General features: G+C 63.5%; 2 protein-coding genes across 4 annotated transcripts in view; both read right to left on the bottom strand.

Annotated features, from left to right (window-relative positions):
• Nucleotides 1–3,569: 3,569 nt before the first annotated feature.
• On the bottom strand, nt 3,570–9,248 carry TCEA3 (transcription elongation factor A3). 3 transcript variants are annotated; one of them, XM_026044649.1, is made up of 13 exons: nt 9,166–9,248; nt 7,536–7,598; nt 7,282–7,387; nt 6,930–7,089; nt 6,589–6,642; nt 6,393–6,470; nt 5,964–6,041; nt 5,729–5,883; nt 5,602–5,658; nt 4,911–5,065; nt 4,262–4,408; nt 4,088–4,159; nt 3,570–3,944 (listed from the first exon to the last, which is right to left on the bottom strand). In XM_026044649.1, exons 1-13 carry the CDS (start codon nt 9,232–9,234, stop codon nt 3,936–3,938), a joined length of 1,203 nt encoding a protein of 400 aa, XP_025900434.1. In that variant the 5' UTR covers nt 9,235–9,248; the 3' UTR covers nt 3,570–3,935. The 3 variants fall into 3 exon arrangements, with proteins under 3 accessions (XP_025900434.1, XP_025900435.1, XP_025900436.1); XM_026044650.1 differs by having other exon boundaries at nt 5,964–6,038; XM_026044651.1 differs by having other exon boundaries at nt 6,589–6,639.
• Nucleotides 9,249–10,214: 966 nt separating this feature from the next.
• ASAP3 (ArfGAP with SH3 domain, ankyrin repeat and PH domain 3) overlaps nt 10,215–18,778 on the bottom strand; it is a 14,538-nt gene continuing 5,974 nt past the window's right edge. The window contains exons 7-26 of the mRNA XM_026044662.1: nt 18,001–18,086; nt 17,549–17,624; nt 17,304–17,390; nt 16,950–17,059; nt 16,776–16,845; nt 15,805–15,892; nt 14,439–14,487; nt 14,024–14,211; nt 13,724–13,857; nt 13,352–13,446; nt 13,000–13,180; nt 12,807–12,892; nt 12,576–12,691; nt 12,407–12,474; nt 12,213–12,320; nt 11,912–12,134; nt 11,481–11,766; nt 10,885–11,020; nt 10,652–10,774; nt 10,215–10,576 (exon numbers count right to left, since the gene is read on the bottom strand). Coding sequence (XP_025900447.1) covers nt 10,502–10,576; nt 10,652–10,774; nt 10,885–11,020; nt 11,481–11,766; nt 11,912–12,134; nt 12,213–12,320; nt 12,407–12,474; nt 12,576–12,691; nt 12,807–12,892; nt 13,000–13,180; nt 13,352–13,446; nt 13,724–13,857; nt 14,024–14,211; nt 14,439–14,487; nt 15,805–15,892; nt 16,776–16,845; nt 16,950–17,059; nt 17,304–17,390; nt 17,549–17,624; nt 18,001–18,086 — 2,385 coding nt within the window. The 3' untranslated portion in view covers nt 10,215–10,501. The remainder of the gene's footprint in view (nt 10,577–10,651; nt 10,775–10,884; nt 11,021–11,480; nt 11,767–11,911; nt 12,135–12,212; nt 12,321–12,406; nt 12,475–12,575; nt 12,692–12,806; nt 12,893–12,999; nt 13,181–13,351; nt 13,447–13,723; nt 13,858–14,023; nt 14,212–14,438; nt 14,488–15,804; nt 15,893–16,775; nt 16,846–16,949; nt 17,060–17,303; nt 17,391–17,548; nt 17,625–18,000; nt 18,087–18,778) is intronic.

Genomic DNA, 18,778 nt, shown 5'->3' with positions numbered 1-18,778 from the left:
TCTGGCAGGGAAGGAAGGAAAAGGCGCCAGCAAAAACCGCGCTCGGACCCGTTCCCATCTGCAAGGCAAAGTCCTGCTGGGAGAGCGGGCGCCGGGGAGAGGAAAGAGGCCGGGAGACCCCGGCTCTTGCAGAGGGGTTTTTATTTTTGACTTCGTCAGTGCCGGGATCACACGGAGATGCTGGGATGGAGATGCCTGGAGCATCCCTGTGTCTCTCTTTCGCATCTACAAGAAACCGAGGAGACCAGGTCAAGAGCAGCCCTGCACACCCAGAAGGACTTTCCACCACAACATATGAAATAGTCRTTTTTTTTCATGCAACCTTTTAGCTTCCTGCCACAGCCCCAGGATTTGCTGCCTCCKTTTGCCACATTTCCTCCATCCACAGACCCAGGGCCAAGGCCAGGACGGTCCGTGAGCTCAGGGATTGGGATAGAGGGGAGGAGGCAGCTGCTTTGCCAGCAGAAAAGCCTGGCAGAGGTTGGGGTCCGGGGGGCTCTTTGGCCGCCAGGCTGGAGATGCCAGAGCTGGATCCGTGGGCATCRATCGCGCTGATTAATAGCGGCAATTAAATAAGTATCGAGTGCRCGAGTCAAGCGGTTCAATCGCCGGCAGCCTCGAGTGGGTGTTTTTCCTTGGGGGATTCCAGCGGCTCCGGTGGTGCGGTGGGGACGGGTGTCTAAGGGACAGCATGGAGAGGGATGCGGGACCCGGGAATGTCRGGAAGAGGAGGGTGTTAATGTTGGTGGAGGCTCCCACGTTCCCCGCAGCTTCAAAGGCATCTTCCTCTTGCCCTCCTTCCTCCTCACCAGCCTGGAAACCCAGAGACAGCAGAGACTGGGATTTCTCACTCCTCTTCAGCGATTCCCTCTTTCTATTTATTTAATTATTCCTCTCTTTATTGCCAAAGCCCCTTTTTAGTGCAGAAATCCCACAGGCTCCAGCCGGCACATCCTTGGGGGGCGCTCGGGCAGCCCCACACGCACTGCAATAAGGACTAAGGCTACGGAGAAGCCCAGGGCGSCTGTTCCGCATTTGCACCAGCTCCAGACTCAAAGCTGTGCCTAAATATAGACAGAAATATAATTTYAAAGCACCTGTGTTTCAAGGCAGATGCTTGTTGAGGATGTTTCATGGCTGAGAGCTGAACACCAGGACTTAACGGCAATATTAAATGACTGAAGCCTAAAGAAACTCTTTGGCTAACGGAGGCCCTTTCCTCACGCGAGGCTTTTATTTACGGGGGGCAGGCTGGAAATAGATCTTCTTCTGCCTCTTTATTGAAATTTATTCCATTCATTGCATCTTTTCGCACTGTGGCACCTAGGCATCATCACAGAGCATGGCAGGAAAGGAGTATATATTTATACACAAACACACATACATTTATACGCAAATAGATGTATTTCTTTCCTTGCTGCATCCAGGCTATCACAGGAGAGAGCAGTTTTTCCCCCTTTCTCCTTGCGTTTCCACCTTGCCGGGCATCCTGGCGCGGCTGGATCCTCGGGGACAGGGATGAGTCACTGCCTCCGAGCGGGAAGGGCAGCAGCCCGTGATGCTCCCAAGGCCCTGGGCGCTCCAGCTCCCTCCGGCTCCGGAGCCGCATTCCCGCCCCAAGGACGAGCTGGACGCGCCCCGCAATGCGCCCAGCGCCGCGCGCGAGCCCCTTGCACGGCCACCACCTCCCCCAGGTCCCAGGGGCCAGGACAGGCCTTGCTCCCCTTGCACTTCCCTCCGGAAAGGGCTTTTTCCCTCCAGCAAGGGGAGCTTTGCTCCGGTCCTCCCGCTCGACCCGCTCAGCTAGGGCAGAAAGATGTGCTCCAAGCACTGCAATTGCCAAGCAATCGGAAGCAGCCGAGATCAAAGCGCTCCACCAGCTCCGCAGGCCTCCTTTGGCCCAGAAATATCAGGGCACTGATGTTTCTTTGGGGAAAAAAAAAGGAAAAAAAAATAAAAACGTCAATTTTGTGCTTTTCTGCACAGCGCGGTTGGGGCTGGGCTGAGTCATCGCACGCGGCACCCACGGCTGGGCACCCGCCAGCCCTGCCACTCGCTCGCAAAGGTTGCCAGCGACAGACGGCTTTTTTGACCTGTTTCTTTTATTCTTTCGGGGGAAAAACTAAAACTAAAAAAAAAAAAAATAAAGGAAGAAAACCAGAGTCTGATCACTCCGAATCAGTGTTTTTGTTCTGTGCGTTGGGGCTGCTCGGCCTCGGGCGTCCGCTTGGGAGAGCAGGTCCAGCCAAGGTCTGCTGTCACAAGGCTTTGCTGTGCAAAGCGGGAAAATGGGGGGAAAACATGCAAAAAAGAGGGGGGGGGGAAAGGGAAAAAAAGCAAAAAAAAAAAAAATCCCTCTCTGTCTGGCACAGGGTGTTTTGGGGGCTTCTCCAAAGCGGTTGCGAGTCCAGCACAAATTCAGGGAGCCCCATGGCCACCCCTGGAGCCAAATCCTGGGAGGCAAATCCTGCAGGCTGGCAGTTCCCTCGGGACGTGGGCCTGCACCGCTGCAGCCAAGGGATATGGCACAGGGCACCAGGCGCGGCCGGGACGCTCCCACGGGACACGCCGGGATGCTCCCACAGGATGCACTGCCCTTGCCAGCCCCAAGGGACCCACTGGCCACTGTGGCCACTAGGAGGGGGCGGCTCCAGGTTGCCATGGAAACGGCGGAGCTGCCAGCGCAGCTTTTATTGCTTTTTCTTTGCAGTGACCCCCAAGGCCGAGGGGAAAAGACGTCGCAGAGAAGAGCAGCGGCGGATGAGGGGGCAGCGCTCAGTGCCCCACGACAGCCGGACACCTCGGAGCCCCTCACGACCTCCAGCCCCACTGATGTCCACGGCTCCAGAGCCACTTCCCGCTTCTCCCTGCAGAACCCTGGGAAAACACTCCTCGGCCAGGGACACCCTTGGGGACAAGAGAGGAGTAGATGTTGATGGGAAAAGAGCTGGGAAATCCCAGATGGGAATGCCCTCTGTCCCCCCTGCCCTCAGCTCTCCCCTTTTCCTTCCTTGTCCTGGTGATGCTCTGGAGCACGGACCTGTCTGGATTTATGGTGCGGTCCCTGCCCTGGAATTGCAAGCAAAGCAACGGGAGTTAAATCCGTCCCCTGCTTCCTTCCCACAGGCTCTGGGAGGCACCGACGGCCGGGGCTGTGTCCCCATGGAGCCCCTGGCCACCTCGGGGTGCTTCAGTCCTGCTGCACAGCCAGGATTCAGGAAAGCTCCGCCGCGGGACACAGAGCCCCAGCCAGGCTCCCATTCCGCATCCCGAGCTGGCCCCAGTGCCCCAGGAGCTGCAGGCTGCGCYGCCCTGGCCAGCGTCCCCATCTGGGATGCATAGGGAGCTCCAATGGCTCCGTCCTGTGGGGGGTCCGAAACGCAGAGCCTGGGTGGGACGTGGGGCTCCCAGGACCCGCTGCCAGGACTCAAACCGGGCGGCTTCAGATGCAGCCACAGCCCCCAGGGAGCAGCCGGGGCCTCGGGAGCGGACCCAGGGGCGCCGGCGGCACCGGCGGCTCTCCGGCCGGGTCTCCTCGGGAAGCAGCTGCGCCACGGGAACCTCTCACACCTTTATTGCTCCAGCCGGAGGGTCGCTCCCCACGTGCTTTGCCGCAGTGCCAGCCCCTTCCCGGGGACGCAGTTCCTGGATGTCACTGCACGGAGGGGCAGCRGGGGTGTCCCCACAATGGCCCCGCGAGCTCAGCCAGCGTTTAGGAGAGGGGCAAGCGGGATTCGAGGGGAGCCCCTTGCCACCCCCCTGGACAGAGAGAACAGCCCCCGGTGCCAACATGTGCAGGGCCCCACAGTCCCCCAGGCRCCGGCCCCCCAAGCCCCACTGCCAGCAGGGGCAGAGCCGCCCTCCACGTGCGGATGTGTCCCTTGCCGGGGCTCCAGCCGCGGCCTCTCCATCCATGTGCAGCACAGGCGGCGCCGTCAGCAGAACTGCGGGAGAAGTGAGGAGGAGGGTGAGCCCAGAGCTGCCCCCGGCGCCCCCCTGCACCCGCAGGAGCCACCCACACGGCAGGGAGAGCAGATCTGGGCACCCTGGGGACACCCGCACATCCCTTCCCGCTGCCAGCGCCGACCTTCCAGCGGTTCCCGCACTCGTTGCACAGCACAAAGGTCGTCATGGGCTCGTCCGCACTCCGTGTCTGCACCTGGGGACGGGACGGGGGACAGGTCAGCAGAGCCCCTGCACTGTCCTTGAACCACGGAGACAGGGAGACCCCCCAGGCCCCGGGTAGTGCTGAGGGGCTCACCTGGTTGTAGGTGCAGTTCTTCTTCTTGCACTTGCCACACTGGAAGAGGTCGGTGACGGTGCCGCCCGTCTTGGCCATCTGGTGCTCGCGGATGGCTTCCAGGGTCATGGCATTCCTCAGCTCCTTCAGCTCGTCACTGGCCATCTCCTGCCACAAGTGGTGGCCACGGTCAGAGGAGSGACCTGTGCCCAAGGCAGCTGTCCTGGTTGCAGGTAAGCCCAAGATGCCACCACTCGCCCCATCGCACCAGCTCCAAATTTGCCCCCTGGGAATGGACCAGCCCATCCTCAGGTGCTGGTTAGTGACTGCAATGATTTGTCCTGGTCCYAGAGCTCCAGGGGAGCAGCACCTAAAGTTTTCAGGCTGATGCCACCTCCTTATGTTCAAGTGAACACCATCTCCAAAGGTTTGGACCCACCAAGAGTTTTACCAGAAAGCCATGGACCCATGAGGCTCCTTGGGTCTGACAGATGGTTATTTTGCTCCATGTAGTGGGACAAGCCCATGCACCACATGGGCACCACCAAGCCAAGACCCAGCTGGCCTTTGGGTCTCCCCTCRTGAGTGGATTTTGGGGAGCCAAGAAGGCTCCATCCCCGCTCCCCATCTTGTGGGTCACCCTGGACACAGGCCCCGTCCCTCCACACACCTCAGCGGTCATGCGAGCGATGAGGGCGGGCGCGATGGCCCCGCACAGCACGTTCCTCCGCAGGTTGGGGTTCTTGGGGTCCTTGAGGTTGCTGATGCGGCTCCTCACCCGGTTGCGGTACTTCATGTCCGTGCTCTTCAGCTCCTGGAAGATTTGTGCTGCCCGTCAAGGAATCCACGGCACAGCGCGGTGGAGACGCCAGCGCCCGGGCACCAGYTGCCGCTCTGCAAGCTCTGCGTGGTCATCACTGGGGCTAAGGCCACTTGGCGGTGGCCASATTTCAAAGGGGGAGGCCACATTTCACAAGAACACGTGCCAGGGCTTCCCTCTTTGGGAGTTYAAGGCCATGCTCAGCTTGGGGTTTGGGATTTGGGATGCTCTTTCGCATCCCCCTGCAAGTGTGGGACAGCRGGGACCATCACCCCACCAGGAGCCTGGGGAGCAGCAGGGAGCTCAGCCTGCTCCCACCCCAGCAGCCTCGGAGCCTGCAGACCACACCAGCAGCTCGGGCTGGGCCGTGCTGGGCTGCACCTCGGTGCCGCTCGCTGGCACTGCAGGCAACGGCCCCGCGGGTCCCAGCAGAGCCCGTCACCGCCGCCTCGCGCCCTGCCACCCCTGCACCCCGGGCAGCGGCGATGCCCCCGGCCCCTCCAGGCCACGGCGGCGGGTCCCCCCGCGTCCCACAGGATATGCTCCTCAATGGCAGCCGCCAGCTTCTCGCAGTTGACGCCCAGCTCCTGGTAGTCACCTACGGGGCAGGGAGGCCGGATGAGGCTGCGCCGGGCGGCAGGGGCCCGTCGCACGCGGCGCCCGCTCACCGTCCACGCGCAGCGCCGCCGCCAGCATCTCCACGCACTTGTCCCGCACCGGGTCCCCCGTGAGGAAGCAGCGGGACAGGAGGCAGGCGGTGGGGGACGGAGCGGGGCTGCCCGGCRTCCGCGCCGCTTCCGCTCGGCCCTTGCTGCTCCCGGCTCTGCAGCGGGCAGGTCGCGGCGGTCACGGGGCCGCAGGAGCCCAGCCCATGTGCAGGCGCATCCCTGCCCCGCTTCCTACCTCTCCTCTTTGGCGTCACTGGAGCCTCTCCGGGTGCCAGTGGGAGCAGGCGAAGGGCTGGAGCCCGCGGAGGCTCTGCTGGGACACGCGGCGGGGACAGTGGCACCGCAGGGGCACACAGGGCACCACACGCCCCAGGAGGCTCGGGCAACGCAGGCAGGCTCGGGTGCAGCAGGGACCCCCAGGCAGGAGGATTTGCTCCAGGCAGGGATCTCCCAGGGCCCAGAGAGGGATCCAGGCTGGCAGCCTCCTCCCGCTGCCCCACGCAAGGGGCAGTACCCCCTCACCAAGCAGCAGGGCCCCGCAGCAGGGGTACCCCCACCCCACGGGCRCCAGCTGCACCACCAGCAATGCAGCCCTTCGCCCACCAGCTGCCCAGAATATCCCTATTGCCAGGTAAGGACATTTCCTAATTCCCTCCTTCCTCACCTCTCCCCCGACGGCCTCTTCTGTGGAGAGGAAGAGGAGGAGACGGCAGCAGAGCCCCTCGCATCCGCAGAGCCTCTCCTGGAGGGGCCCGGGGAGCAGAGCCACACATGAGAGGGGCTCCCCGGTGGCTCTGGGGACCCCCACACCYCTGCGTGGCCCTGGGGAGGCCGCAGCCCCTCTGCGCCCCAGCACCCACCTCTCCTTCTTGCCGTGCGGAGGCGACGTCTTCGCGGCGCTTRGCAGGGTCCTGCTGCAAGAGCGCAAGGATGAGGAGGGACACGCTGAGCGGGATGGGCCGCATCCCCCAGCTCCAAAGGCACCCACGTGCCCATGCCCACGTCCCAGAGCCACCCCTGCTCCTGCCCTCTCCGCCCTGGTGTCAGGGCTTTGGCCACGGGCAAGCCAGGCTTGCCAGGCGTCCTGGGGGGACAGCGGTGCTGGAACAGCACGTGGGGATCAGCCCTCCCTCCACCGGTGTCCCCAGTGTCCCCAAGGCCACCCCAGCAGGGTGTCACCAGTGCGTGTGCCAGCCCCCACCTCTCCTTGTGTTTCTCCCTGGGCTTCTCGGGGGGGTTCTTGCCATGTTTTGCCAGGTGTGAGTTCGCCCCTTCGCTGGACCAGCTGGGAAAATCCTGCCCTTTCTCCTTCTTCTTCTCCCCGTCCACCTCCTTCTCCTTCTTGGGCATTGTGGAGGAGTCTGGAGGACAGAGGGGACGTGGATTAAATCAGTGCTGGGCCGCCCAGGAGCCGCATCCCAAGCAGACGGGAGGTGGCAGCACCAACCTTGGGAGCTTGATCCCACCCTCACTCTCCATAGCCCCAATGCAGAAGTGATTTGGGGCTCAGGGGACCAGGACACCCCGGGGTCAGTGTCCTGGGCATTGCTCACCCAGCAGCCGCTTCCAGTTCTTGATGAGGACCTTGGCCGAGGCCACCACCTGCTCGTCCGCGCAGTGTTTCCTCACCGAGTTGACAGCTACCCCGATGCGCGTCGTCTGCACAAGCACACGGATCAGCATTAGGGAGAGGGAAGAGGCTCCACAGCCTTAGCCTCCAGTGCGGACCCAGGCGCGTGAGCGGSAACGGGCAGGAGGGAAGGTCCCCGCCACTGCAGGGCCACCACCCGCCCGCCGTCTCTCTCACCTGCAGCAGCGGGATGGTCATCGTGTAGCTGGTCAGTGACTTGAGCAGATCCAAGGCCCCTTCCTGGAGCAACACGAAGCCACGAGAGATGTTGAGGAGCTCACAGGAAGCCCCATGGCTCTGCAGGAGAGAGCCGTTTYCCCCAGCCCTCCCGTCCCCGGCGAAGGCCACCAGCTGGGGGTACATCCCAGGTGGCCCCATGCCTCTCATCGGGGTGACCTGCAGAGCAGGCAGGAGGGACAGGCAGGGACAGACRTGACCACGGCCAGCCGGGCACGAGCCTCAGCTTCCTCTCAACACTGGCCATGGAGTCCTGCAGCCCTAAGGGCTGGAAGCCCTTTCACTGGCCGCGTCAACTGCTGCCCTCTTTTCCTACCTGCTTCAAGATGAGAAAATAAAAGATAATCTGTASGGAAGGCAGGTCCCTGGGACGAGATGGAGCAGCTCCCAGCTCTGCACAGCCCCTGGCCCTGCAGCATCTGCGGCGTTAAATATAGCCGGGCCCACATCCCAACGGGGTCGTTTTCCTCCCAGATATTTTTAGTCCCAGATAAACCTAAGCAAGTGCCCAGGTAATCGTGGTGGGTACATGGAGCCACACATCTCTGTCCCCAGCGGGGACGGCGCTTGGAAGCCACCAGCCCCGCGTGGCCAAGGCTTGGGTGAGAGCAGCTCCCGGGATGTGGCCCCTGCATTCCCTGGACACGAAGCTCYGCGGGCAAGAGCCACGTTCTGCCGCTCTGCAGCACGTCAAGGAGCGGGGAGCAGCTCGGAGGCTGCGGGACGAGATGGGCAGCACGGCCGCCAACTCTGCCAACAGCCCCAGGGCAGGGGCTCGAGGCTGTGCCCACCTCCCTGCCCGGTAGGCTGCCCTCCCGCGGGCAAAGACTGCCCGCAGTGGTCAAATATTAACCCCAAGGGCCGGGCTCTGCTGGCCTGGCTGCAACCAGATGCCAGCACGGATCTGCACCCGGCGGGAAGGGGGCAAAGGCGGGTGCAGGACTCGGCAGCCCGGTATGGAGACACGCTGGCCCGGGCAGGAGGCTCTGCACGTATGCGTGCAAGGAACGTGGCACACGCTCGTGCAAGGAACATGGCACACGCTCATGCAAGGAACGTGGCACACGCTCGTGCAAGGAACRTGGCACACGCTCGTGCAATGGCCACAAGACGCACTTGTGCAAAGGACACGGCTCCCATGTGCAAGGGACACGTTCCCAGCCCTGTGCGGGCTCCGTCCCCAGCCCGGATCAGGTTCCCGAGGCTGGGCCCGGGCCAGGCACCTGTCGCCCCCGGGCGCTTGTGTCGCCCAGCAGGGCCAACCCGGCCGGGGGCAGCGCGGGGWGCTGCACGACGGGCACGGGGGCTCAATGCGGCCGGGCCGTGGGGCTCTGCAAAGCGGGGACCCCCGCGGCCCCCGCTGGGCTGCGGCAGCAGCAGGAGGAAGGGCAAAGCAGCCCCCCCTCTTCCTCCCTCCCATCGCCGCGAGGCTTCTGTCCCTCCCCTTGCCCTGCTCCACGTTGCAGTTTTCCGCCCGCACACGCRTRCACACGCGTGCAMAYKCKYGCMCACGCGTGCAAACTCTCGCCCACGCGTGCAAACTCTCGCCCACGCCCCCCGCCCGCCTCACCGTGCTCTTCCTGGCCACCATCTTATCCAGTTTCTTGGCGATCCGCACCAGCTCCTCGGCCGGTCCCATTCTCGGCGGCCCAACGAGCGCCGCGACTCTGGGGACATGGAGGGTTGCGGGGGGGGTCTCAGGGCACCCGGCTGCGCCCCGGCTGGGGGGCGGCGGGCAGGAAAACGGGGGGAAAGGCGGGGAAGGGACGGGACAGGACGGGACGGGACGGGACGGGACGGGACGGGCGGGAGGCAGGTCCGGGAGCGCAGCAGGGAGGAGGAGCGGCCCCGGCCAGTTACGGACCGCGGCCGGGCGGGCGGATCGCGGCGGGGGAGGGCCCGAAGGGGCCGCGAGCGCCCAGCGGGCCCGGAGCGCGGGGCGGGAGCCCGGCCTGGGGGGCCAGGGCGCCACCCACAGGGACCCCGGGAACGGGCGGGGAGACCCCCCCGCCGCCAGCACCCCGCCGTGCCGGCAGGAGCAGCTGCAGGCGGAGATAAGGGGCTGGAGGGCAGAGGCGACGGCGCCCGTGCCAGCCCCGAGGCGCCCGCGCCAACAAAGGGTGCGTTGAGCGCAGCGGGCACCGCGCCGCGCGCCCCGGCAAGGACACGGCCCCGCTACAAAACCAACGGCTTTATTGGGAACCCAAGAGAGGAAAGGTTGCTCTTTACAAAAAAAAAAAGGACGGTTTTCCGAGATGAACCGTTTGCCAAGAAAGGGGACGGGCACGGGGATGAAATCACAGTGGGGCACCAGGGCAGCCATCTGACAGCGGCCTGGGCAAATATTGGTCCCTAAAAAGGCCCGAGATGGTCCTCAAGGAGTGGCTGGGGGGCCTCCCRCCTTCTCAGCACCCCTCCTGCCTGAGCTGGGGGCTGTCACCCAGCAGCATACCCCCAGCGCTTGAGGGACAGGAGCCTCGGGGGTCCGGCGGTGACACCCCATCCCAGGGGGTGGCTCCATTCGCCTGATGGGGCTAAAGGGAGGGGGACCCCCTCCTTGGAGGCAGCGCAGGCTGCTAAGGGAGAAAGGTGCCCCGGCAAGCGCCGAACACTCATTCCACACATGCAGCAAGTGCGTCYGTTCTCTGTGCTAGCTCTGCAGCCCCTTCGGAGTCACCACCTGTGGGACACTGTCCCCAGGCTGGGGCAGATCCAGGCCCCCATCCGGGGCAGCAGGCAGGGGCACCGGGCGACCCCAGGTTCCAGCCTCCAGCATGTGGAGAGCGGGACAGGGATGGACGGAGGCACTTGGCCCTCGTGCCCTGGTTCTGCAGGTCTCCAGGGGCAAGGCCAGCCAGGTCCCAGCTCCCACGGGCACGGGCGCAGGGGGACAAGGGGCAGCCCAGTCACTCCTGCAAAAGGTGGACGAAGCTGGCTGGAAAGACACCCGTACGGGAGCCATCGCCCTCAATGAAGCCAACCTGGGGATGCAGAAAGTGGCATCAGGAGGCCGCAGTGGGCCGTGCATGGAGGAGGCCGCGGCGGGCGGCGCTCACCCAGCTCTGCTCGTCCTCCTCGCGCGTCACCACGATCACCTCGCCCTTGGAGAAGGTCAGCGYGCGGGCCTTGTCACCCTTGCAGTCGGCCAGCGCCCTGACCCGCTTCTGCCGCCCCTTGGCCTGCAAGCAGCAGCGTGAGCAGAGAGGGCAGGGGACGCCTTGTGCCAGGCCCCTCGCCGCCACCCGACCCCTTGGCGCAGGGAGGAGAGGCCCCAGCCCATGACACCTACCGGAGCAAAGCGCCTGGGCATGGGCACAGGGGGGGCCTTGCCTGGCACGGGCTCTTCGGGGCTCGGAAGGGAGGCGGCCGAGGCACCCTTGCCCCCAGCGCTGCTGATGCGGCGGTAGGAGCGGGTGCACTCGGAGCTGCCGGGGAGCACAGGGACAGTGTCAAGAGACTCCCTCGCTGGGGTGGGACCCACGGGACCACGGTCCTTGCTCCCAACCGCAGCCCCAAGCAAATGCTGAGGGACAGTTGCCCCATGGGTTACTCCAGCTCATCCCCTTCCATGCCCTGTCCCCTCCCACCCCATTCCATCCCCCAAAAAAAAGCTGGAAAACAAACAAACAAACAACAAAACCCTGGCAAATTCCATGGGCTCCCAATCCCAGGATCTCCTCCCAGCTGATGCTAATGTTGATGGACAATCCGGCATCCCGAGGCTGCACTCCTTACCCACAGAGGGTCACCACAGAGCGGACACCACAGTGGCAGTGGGGAGGGGACACCTGGGAAGCAGGTAGGGTGGCCCAGGCCCCACGGGTGACCAGCAGGGTTCAAAGCCTCGGTGCCACCCCCATAGCCCACCCAGGCTCGTGTCCCCACCTGAACTTCACAGGGGGCAGCTGCAGGACATCAGGGGCTGGYGGTGGCCCCGGCAGCTGTCCCGGCTCGGGCGCCCTCCACGTGCCGCCACTCTCCGGCTCCGAGCGGGTCTCCCAGTACGCTGCACGCCGGCTCTCTGGGGGGCTGTGGGSCACGGGGACCAGGTGCCCGGCCGGGACATCCAGGGTGCCTGGGGCGCTGGCGCAGGGGCCGCTCCAGGACACCGGCACCTGAGGCAGGCTGGGGCAGTGCGGCTCCGAGGCTTGCCGGGGGAGCTCAGGGCGCTCTGGGGAGCGCAGAGCACGGACATGCGTTGGATGGAGCAGGGGGGTGATGCCGGASCGTAGCAGTGCTCCGGAAAGAGCAGACTGCAGCGGGGCGCTGCCGCCGCGCAAGGCACCCGCGCTCCACCCCGAATGTGCCCGTCTCACCGGCGGTGGCCCTGGCGCGGGGCGCGGCGCGCGCCGGGTTCTTGAGGGGCAGCGGCGGCGGCGCCTCCTCGCTGTGCGCGCGCCGCGGCACCGGCCGCACGGCCACCACGACGCTCTCGTAGGTCCTGTTGGTGACGTCCATGCCCACGCCGCTCCAGCGGCTCCCGGCAGCGCCGCCAGCCGGCAGCGAGGGCCCTTGCGAGGAGCGCTGCAAGGGGCTCACCTGGGGGGGAAGTGTGCCCCGACGGCCACTTACACCCCCACCAAGCCACCCCGCAGCGGGTGCCGCTGAGCCCGGTACCTTCTCCTCGAGCTCGTCCTCGCTGTCATAGGGGAAGTCGGCGGGCGGCTCCCAGTCGTAGTCCACGTGCACCTGCAGCGAGAGCTTCCCCGCCTGCGCCTGCTCCAGCTGCGGGGGTGGCCCCRGGCCGGGGGGCTCAGCGATGGCTGTCATGGGCCCCTTAGCCCATCCCTGGGTGCCCCCCATGCACCTACCAGCTCCTCGCACTCGGTGTGCTTGAGCCTCCTGGCCACATCCAGAGCTGTCTCACCCGCTGCATTCACTGCGCCAGGGAGCGATGCACATGAAATGATGCCCCCCCTACTCAAATCCCCCAGGAGGTGCCCATGGGAAGGGCGCCCAAAGCTGCACAGGGGCCCGTACCCATAGCAAAGGCGGCTTTGCCTTTGAGCAGCAGCTTGAGGCAGTTGGGCTGGTTGTAGAAGGCACCATAGTGCAGAGCTGTGTTCCCCTCCTGCGTCACCCGGTCCAGCGTCCCCCTGCGCCGAGCCACGGGCAAGAAACTCAAGGCCGGGAGCAGCCCAAGAGCCTCTGGGTGCCCGTGGTGCCCCCGACCTGTGCCGCCCACCCACCCGCGCTGGGGGCACCACGCACGCGTTCTGGATGATGAAGTCCACGAGCGGCAGCGAGGTCCGGTCCGCGCAGCGCACGGCCATGTGCAGCGGCAGCTCGCCCTGCTCCTGCCAGGGTGGAGAGCGCCGGCCTCAGCACCCCGCGGCGCCCGGAGCAAAGAGGAGGCAGGAAGCACCCCTGCTTCGCTACAGGACGCGCTCTGCGGGCAACGTACCTGGCCCTCGGGGCTCGCCAGGGGCTTGCTGAGGTCGTGGCCCTCGGCGAAGGCTCGGAGCAGRGCCAGCAGGTCCCGGGCACGAATGGCCTCGCAGAGGCGCTGCGGGCTGTGCCGGCCGCCCTTGTGCACGTAGCGCCGCTCCACGTACTTGGCCGTGATGAACTCCTTGCGGGCGTTCCTGCGGGAGTGGCAGCGGCGTCAGAGGGAGCGCACACGGGCCAGCGCTGCCCCGCGTCTCCTGCTCCGAGGCCCAGCATGGGATGGGCAGCACCCGGAGAGGGGCAGCTCCCCACCAAGCASTGGGCCCCCTCCAGGGCAAGACACCACATCCTCGTGCCACCCGACTCACATGTCGCTGCTGGCTGTGGGCTTGGGGCTGTCCTGTGTGGGCAGCGTGGCCTCCATGATCTCGTTGAAGCGGCTGTTCCCGATGCTGGTGGCCAGCTGGGTGGCAAAGGGACACGGGACAGTGAGGGCAGAGAGGATGCTGTGCCCATGACCTGCCCTGGCACTTCAGGACTCATCAACCCCCAGCCCTGCTCAACTCCGAGCAGCTTTCCCTGCACCAGCATCTTCCCGGGATCTCCCTCCACAGGAAGGATCCACGGGGGCAGCTACTCTTAGCAGAGGTCCCAGCACTGCCCTCCTCAGCAAAGCGCGTGCCCAGGGCTGCGTTCCCGGCTCCGGCAGCGGGAGCAGCCGGGCTCAGGGAGGCACCTACCAGCAGCTCGGAGGTGCTGAGCACGTCCAGCGTGAGCGACTGGATGCGGGAGTAGTGCACGCCGAGCTCGCGGTGGATGCCCGAGCACTCAATGCATGTCAGGATGCCCAGGTTGGTGGAAAGCCAGGTGGGATCTGCGGGGGGCCACAGGCGGGCTCAGTGCCACCACCACGTCCCCAGTGCCATGGGGAAAGCCATGAGATGGGGGACGCTCTCAGTGCACATCGCCCCAGAGCGGCATTTGCAGAAGCCCAGGTCCTCTCCCCATCCGCAGGGCCACCAGCGGGAGCCCGGACCCACCTGGGGCGCCGCAGTCACAGCACTGCTTGTTCCCCGGCATGTTCTTCACCTCGCCAAGGACCAGCCTGGTGAGCTCCTGCACGGCTCCACCGGCCGCAGCGCCCGCTGCCGCTGCGCTGCCATCAGGCTCGCCCTTGAAGGCGTTGCTCAGCGCCTCGTCCTTGCTGTTCTGCAGCACCGACACCCAGCTGGGCAGCGGGGAGACGAGCTCAGGCCACCCGCCGCCACGCTGCGCCCAATGCTCCCAGGGGCAACAAGGGCATATGGAGAAGGGAGGAGTTTGCCCAGCCTGAAGCAGGAGCCCCATCTCCCGCACCCAAGGCAGCTGCTTCACCCATGATGGGGGGTTTAAAGTGGAGCCTTTGCCCACTCGTGATGCCCCCCTCACAGGACAGGGAAGGGCCACTTCACTTACACAACACACTCCTGCTCATCCTCCGCTTGGAAGTGATAGGTCCTGTTGTCTGCAGGGAGGAGGAGGGGAGAAAAAGTTGAGGGGGAGGTTCAGGAGAGCCCAGGAGAGGGTCTGAAATGACTCCAAAGGGTTGCATTAAAAGAAAAAAAAATAATCACGGTATGTCACACTGGCATCACCACATCCTTGCTGCACACTCTCCTTTGGGTCACAAATGTCTTCACCGTGATAGATCCACAGAATCACAGAATGTTCAAGGTTGGAAGGAACCTCTAGGGATCATCTAGTCAAATCTTCCTGCTCAAGCAGGGACACCCAGAGCACGGGGCACTCGGTCGCATCCAGRTGGGTTTGGAAGATCTCCAGAGAAGGAGCCTCCACAGCCTCCCTGGGAAGCCTGTGCCACAGTTCTGTCACCCTCACAGGAAAGCAGTTCCTCCTCACATAGAGATGGAACTTCCTGTGTTTCAACTTACACCCATTTCCCCTTGTCCTGTCACTGGTCACCAATGAGAAGAGCTTGGCCCCTTCTTCCCAACATTCTCCCTTCGTGAACTTAGACATGTTGATCAGATCCCCTCTCAGCCTTCTCTTCTCCAAGCTGAACAGGCCCAACTCACTCAGTCTCTCCTCATATGAGAGATGTTCCAACCCCTTAATCATCTTTGTCACTCTCCGCTGGCCCCTCTCTAGCAGCTCCACGTTCCTCTTGTCCCGGGGAGTCCAGAGCTGSCCCCGGTGCTCCAGGTTTGGCCTCSCCAGAGCTGAGCAGAGGGGCAGGATCCCCTCCATCAACCTGCAGGCTTCCTGATGCAGCCAGGAGCCCATTGGCCTCCTTGGCCACAGGGGCCTTGCTGCCCCATGTTTAACTTGTCAACCAGGACTCCCAGGTCCCTCTCTGCAGAGCTGCTCTCCAACTCTCTCTCTCATCTGTCCTGGTGCCTGGGGTTATTCTTGCCCACACGCAGGACCCTGCCCTTGTCCTTGTTGAACCTCATGAGGTTCCTGTCTGCCCAGTCCCACCCTATTCCTTGGAAGGATTTGTCCTTCCTGCATAGAGGCAGCCCAGGAGACACCCAGTTGGATTCGAAGGGCAAAGTGCGCCCGGGCCCCTTGGCACAACGCCATGGGGAGCTGGGAAAACCTGCTGGGGCTGGTCTGGAGAAACTCCCGCAGCAAAGGGAGCTGACGTGGAGGCGGCCGCGCTGCAGATGGCAACACTCCTGCCCCTCGCCGCCTCCACATGGAAACGCCGGGGAAAATCCCGGCCATGCAGCCACCCATGCGCCCTAGCAAGAGGGATGACGGAGCAAGCGGCATGTGCGGCGCTGGAACCTCCCTCCCTCCCTCCCTCCCGGTCACTCACGTGTCACCAGGTCAAAGCACTTCTTCTCCTCAGCGTGAGGCCGCACCTGGCAGGTCAGGAGGTTCAGTTTGACTGGGGGCCGGTTGATCTGTGGGCAGCAAGGACAGAGGCACATGAGAGGGCTGGGCTGGGAAGGGAGCTGGAATGCGGGATGAGCTGCTGCTCTTGGGATGCGCTTCGGGATGGGCATCCATCACCACATCCATGATGTGCCTCCTACAGCAGCCGCCCTATCAGCAGGAGGGCCACCAGCCCCAGGCAGTCCCTGTGCCTCTTGATCCCGTTGGGATGACAGTGCCAGGCGGATGCTCTCGGAGCCCGGCAAGCTCCCTTTGCAGAAGGTCTTGGCCAGGCCACGTTGCAGGAGATGCCATGTCCCGTCCTCCTGGCTCTGTGCAGTTCAGAGCCTCYGTCTCCAGAGGGCGGCAGCCTCCTCCGCAATCCCCTGTCCCCTTTGGCCTAGTCTGGAAGCTCAACACCCACCTGGGAGCTCCACACCCATCTGGGAGCTCAACACCCAACTCGTGCCSCGCCAAAACACCTGCCTCCCAGCACCCGCCCTCCCATGCTGGGGAAACATAGAGGACAAGCGATGCGAGCCGAGCAAGGGGCTCCCACCGGGTAATCCCAGGCCTGGGCTCGGGCACTGCCGAGCCCCCGCTTCTCCAGGTGAGGTTTTAAGCCAGCGTGGGCACAACTAAACCTGACCTCAAACCAACAACACCCAAAGGACACATTCAAGGACCAGGTGGGTCCTACAGAAAACGTCTACCCCACGTGGGCTGGCGTTACTTGGAAGCCATGGTCTAGCGGTGGCTTGTTTTCCTGACACAACCCATGGGGTGTAGTTGGGACTTTGCAGCTAAACAGGGGATCCTCTGGCAGATGGGAAGGAGAGGAGACTTTGCGGTCACGTTCCCCAAGGACAAGGTCCGCACACAAGCGGGCCGGACAGCAGTGCCGTTGCCTACCGTGCTGTGGGAGATGGTGAGACACCCGTACTTGACGCCACACTTCCTCTTCTGCCACACTTTCCGAATCCTGAGACAGGGGAGAGGAATCATTGCCCGGCCCGAGCGCTCCCGTCACCACCCCAACCACCACCGCTCTGCCCATTGCTCCCCGGGGCTGGGACCGGCCCTCACCCATCGCTCTTCTTGTACAGGAACCCCGACTTCTCCGTCCCGTACTGCTTGTTCCCTTGGTGCTGGTGGATGCTGTAGCCGTTGCCAGAGTTCTTCCTGCTCAGGTTTTCCTGAGCTCACCAGGAGGGGAAATAAATAAATAATAATAAATAAAGAAGCTGTTAAAAGGAGTGAGAAGCTGTTGTGCTGTCCATGCCAGAGCTGGAGGCCGCTGCGTGGACACCGGGTCCGTGCCCATCAGGACAGGCCAGCTCCTGTCCCGGTGTTGCCCAGACCCCCTGCCCTGCCACCCCTGCGGGTGCCTCTGTCARTCCCCAGCCTCCCCGTCCCTGCCGCTCCTGCCCCGGCTCCCACCTCTCTGCTCTCGAGCTGCAGGATGCTCCGCAGGGAATCGCGTGTCCGCGTGAGCTGCTTCACCTCCTCCTCCTGAGCCTGGTGCAGCTGGGAAGAGAAGCGGCCGCGCTCACTGCTGTGCTGAATGAATGCGTTCTCAGTACCAGGAGCTGGCGYGGGGGGCCGGCAGGCACCGTCCCAAGAGGAAAACGTGACCTCTTAGCTGCTCGTCTGAGCAGCACTGGGCAGGAGGATGGGGGACTTACTGCGTGGAGGGACACGGCGAGCTTCTCGATGAAGGGGTAGAGGTTCTGGGCAGCCTTCCAGCCATCTTGGAAGAAACTGTGCATTTATTTCATTCAGTTAAGGAGAGATGCAAATGGGGAGGATGGAGAAAAAAAAAAAAAGAGATTATTCAGAAAAAAAACATGCCCAGAGAAATGAGCAACCCCCCAGGAAGCTGCTTTCACTCTGGGGCTCTCTTGCTAGACCTAGAGACACTGCTGAAGGTCCCCCTGTCCCAAGGGGTTAGGACAGCCCAAATATCTGGGGACATGGGACTGGCCTTGCGTTCCATAGAAGCTCATCCCTCATCTCCCGAGGGTCCGTGCTGAGCCGAGGCCGGATGGCCGGCGCCGGACCCCAAGCACGGACGTGCCATCGCATCCTCCCCGTCCCACTTCCCCGCTGCCGCGGGCTCGCCGCGAGCAGCACCTACTTGTGCTGCGCGTGGAAAAACTCGATGAGGCTCTGCAGGAAAGCGGGGCCTTGCTTCATCTGGCTCTCGCTGGCTTTCAGCAGGTACTGCAAGGGACAGGACACGACGTCAGGCGGCAAAAGCGAGGACTGGCCAAAACCCCGCCAGAGGAAGCGCACGACGGGCAAAACGGCAGCGGAGACCAGAGCGAGGCAGCTCGGAAAGCAGGATTTCCCGCTCCCGTCGGCCAGCGCAGTGGAAGGGAGGAGGGTTTAAACCTCAGCTCGCTTTCAAGGTGCCGGGGCAAGATGGGGGGCAGCTCGCTGGGGACTCCCCTCCCTAAACAATGGATGTGGAAGCTCTCCAAGCCTTGGGAAGCTCAAGGGCCAAGGCAGCCCCTGGGGTGACCTGCAGAGCAGCACTCGCTGCTCGTTACTTCTGGAGTTAATAAATAACCTCAACGCAGCAGCTGAAGAAAATATAAAATAGGCCAAATATTTTCGAGACATGACCCCTTTGCTCCCAAAAATCCCATCTTGAGCAGGCAGTGCCTGCAACGCAGCAGCCCCGGAGGTCCACGGTTCTCCATGGGGACATCCTGGGGAACAAGGGCACACGACGCGTTGCCCTTGTAAACCAAACTGATCAATCGTCTCCAGGCAGGGGGAGGGGGGGGAAAAAATGGTAAGGGTCACGAGCAGGAAAAAAATAAAAATAAAAATAAAAATAAAAATAAAAATAAAAATAAAAATAAAAATAAAAATAAAAATAAAAATAAAAATAAAAATAAAAATAAAAA

The sequence above is a fragment of the Nothoprocta perdicaria genome, unplaced genomic scaffold (genome assembly GCF_003342845.1).
Source record: "Nothoprocta perdicaria isolate Ctin4 unplaced genomic scaffold, notPer1 scaffold_375, whole genome shotgun sequence".
In the NCBI taxonomy this organism is placed as follows: Eukaryota; Metazoa; Chordata; class Aves; order Tinamiformes; family Tinamidae; genus Nothoprocta; species Nothoprocta perdicaria.
Note: the sequence above shows the minus strand (reverse complement) of the source record. Positions and strands in the feature narration are given on the sequence as shown.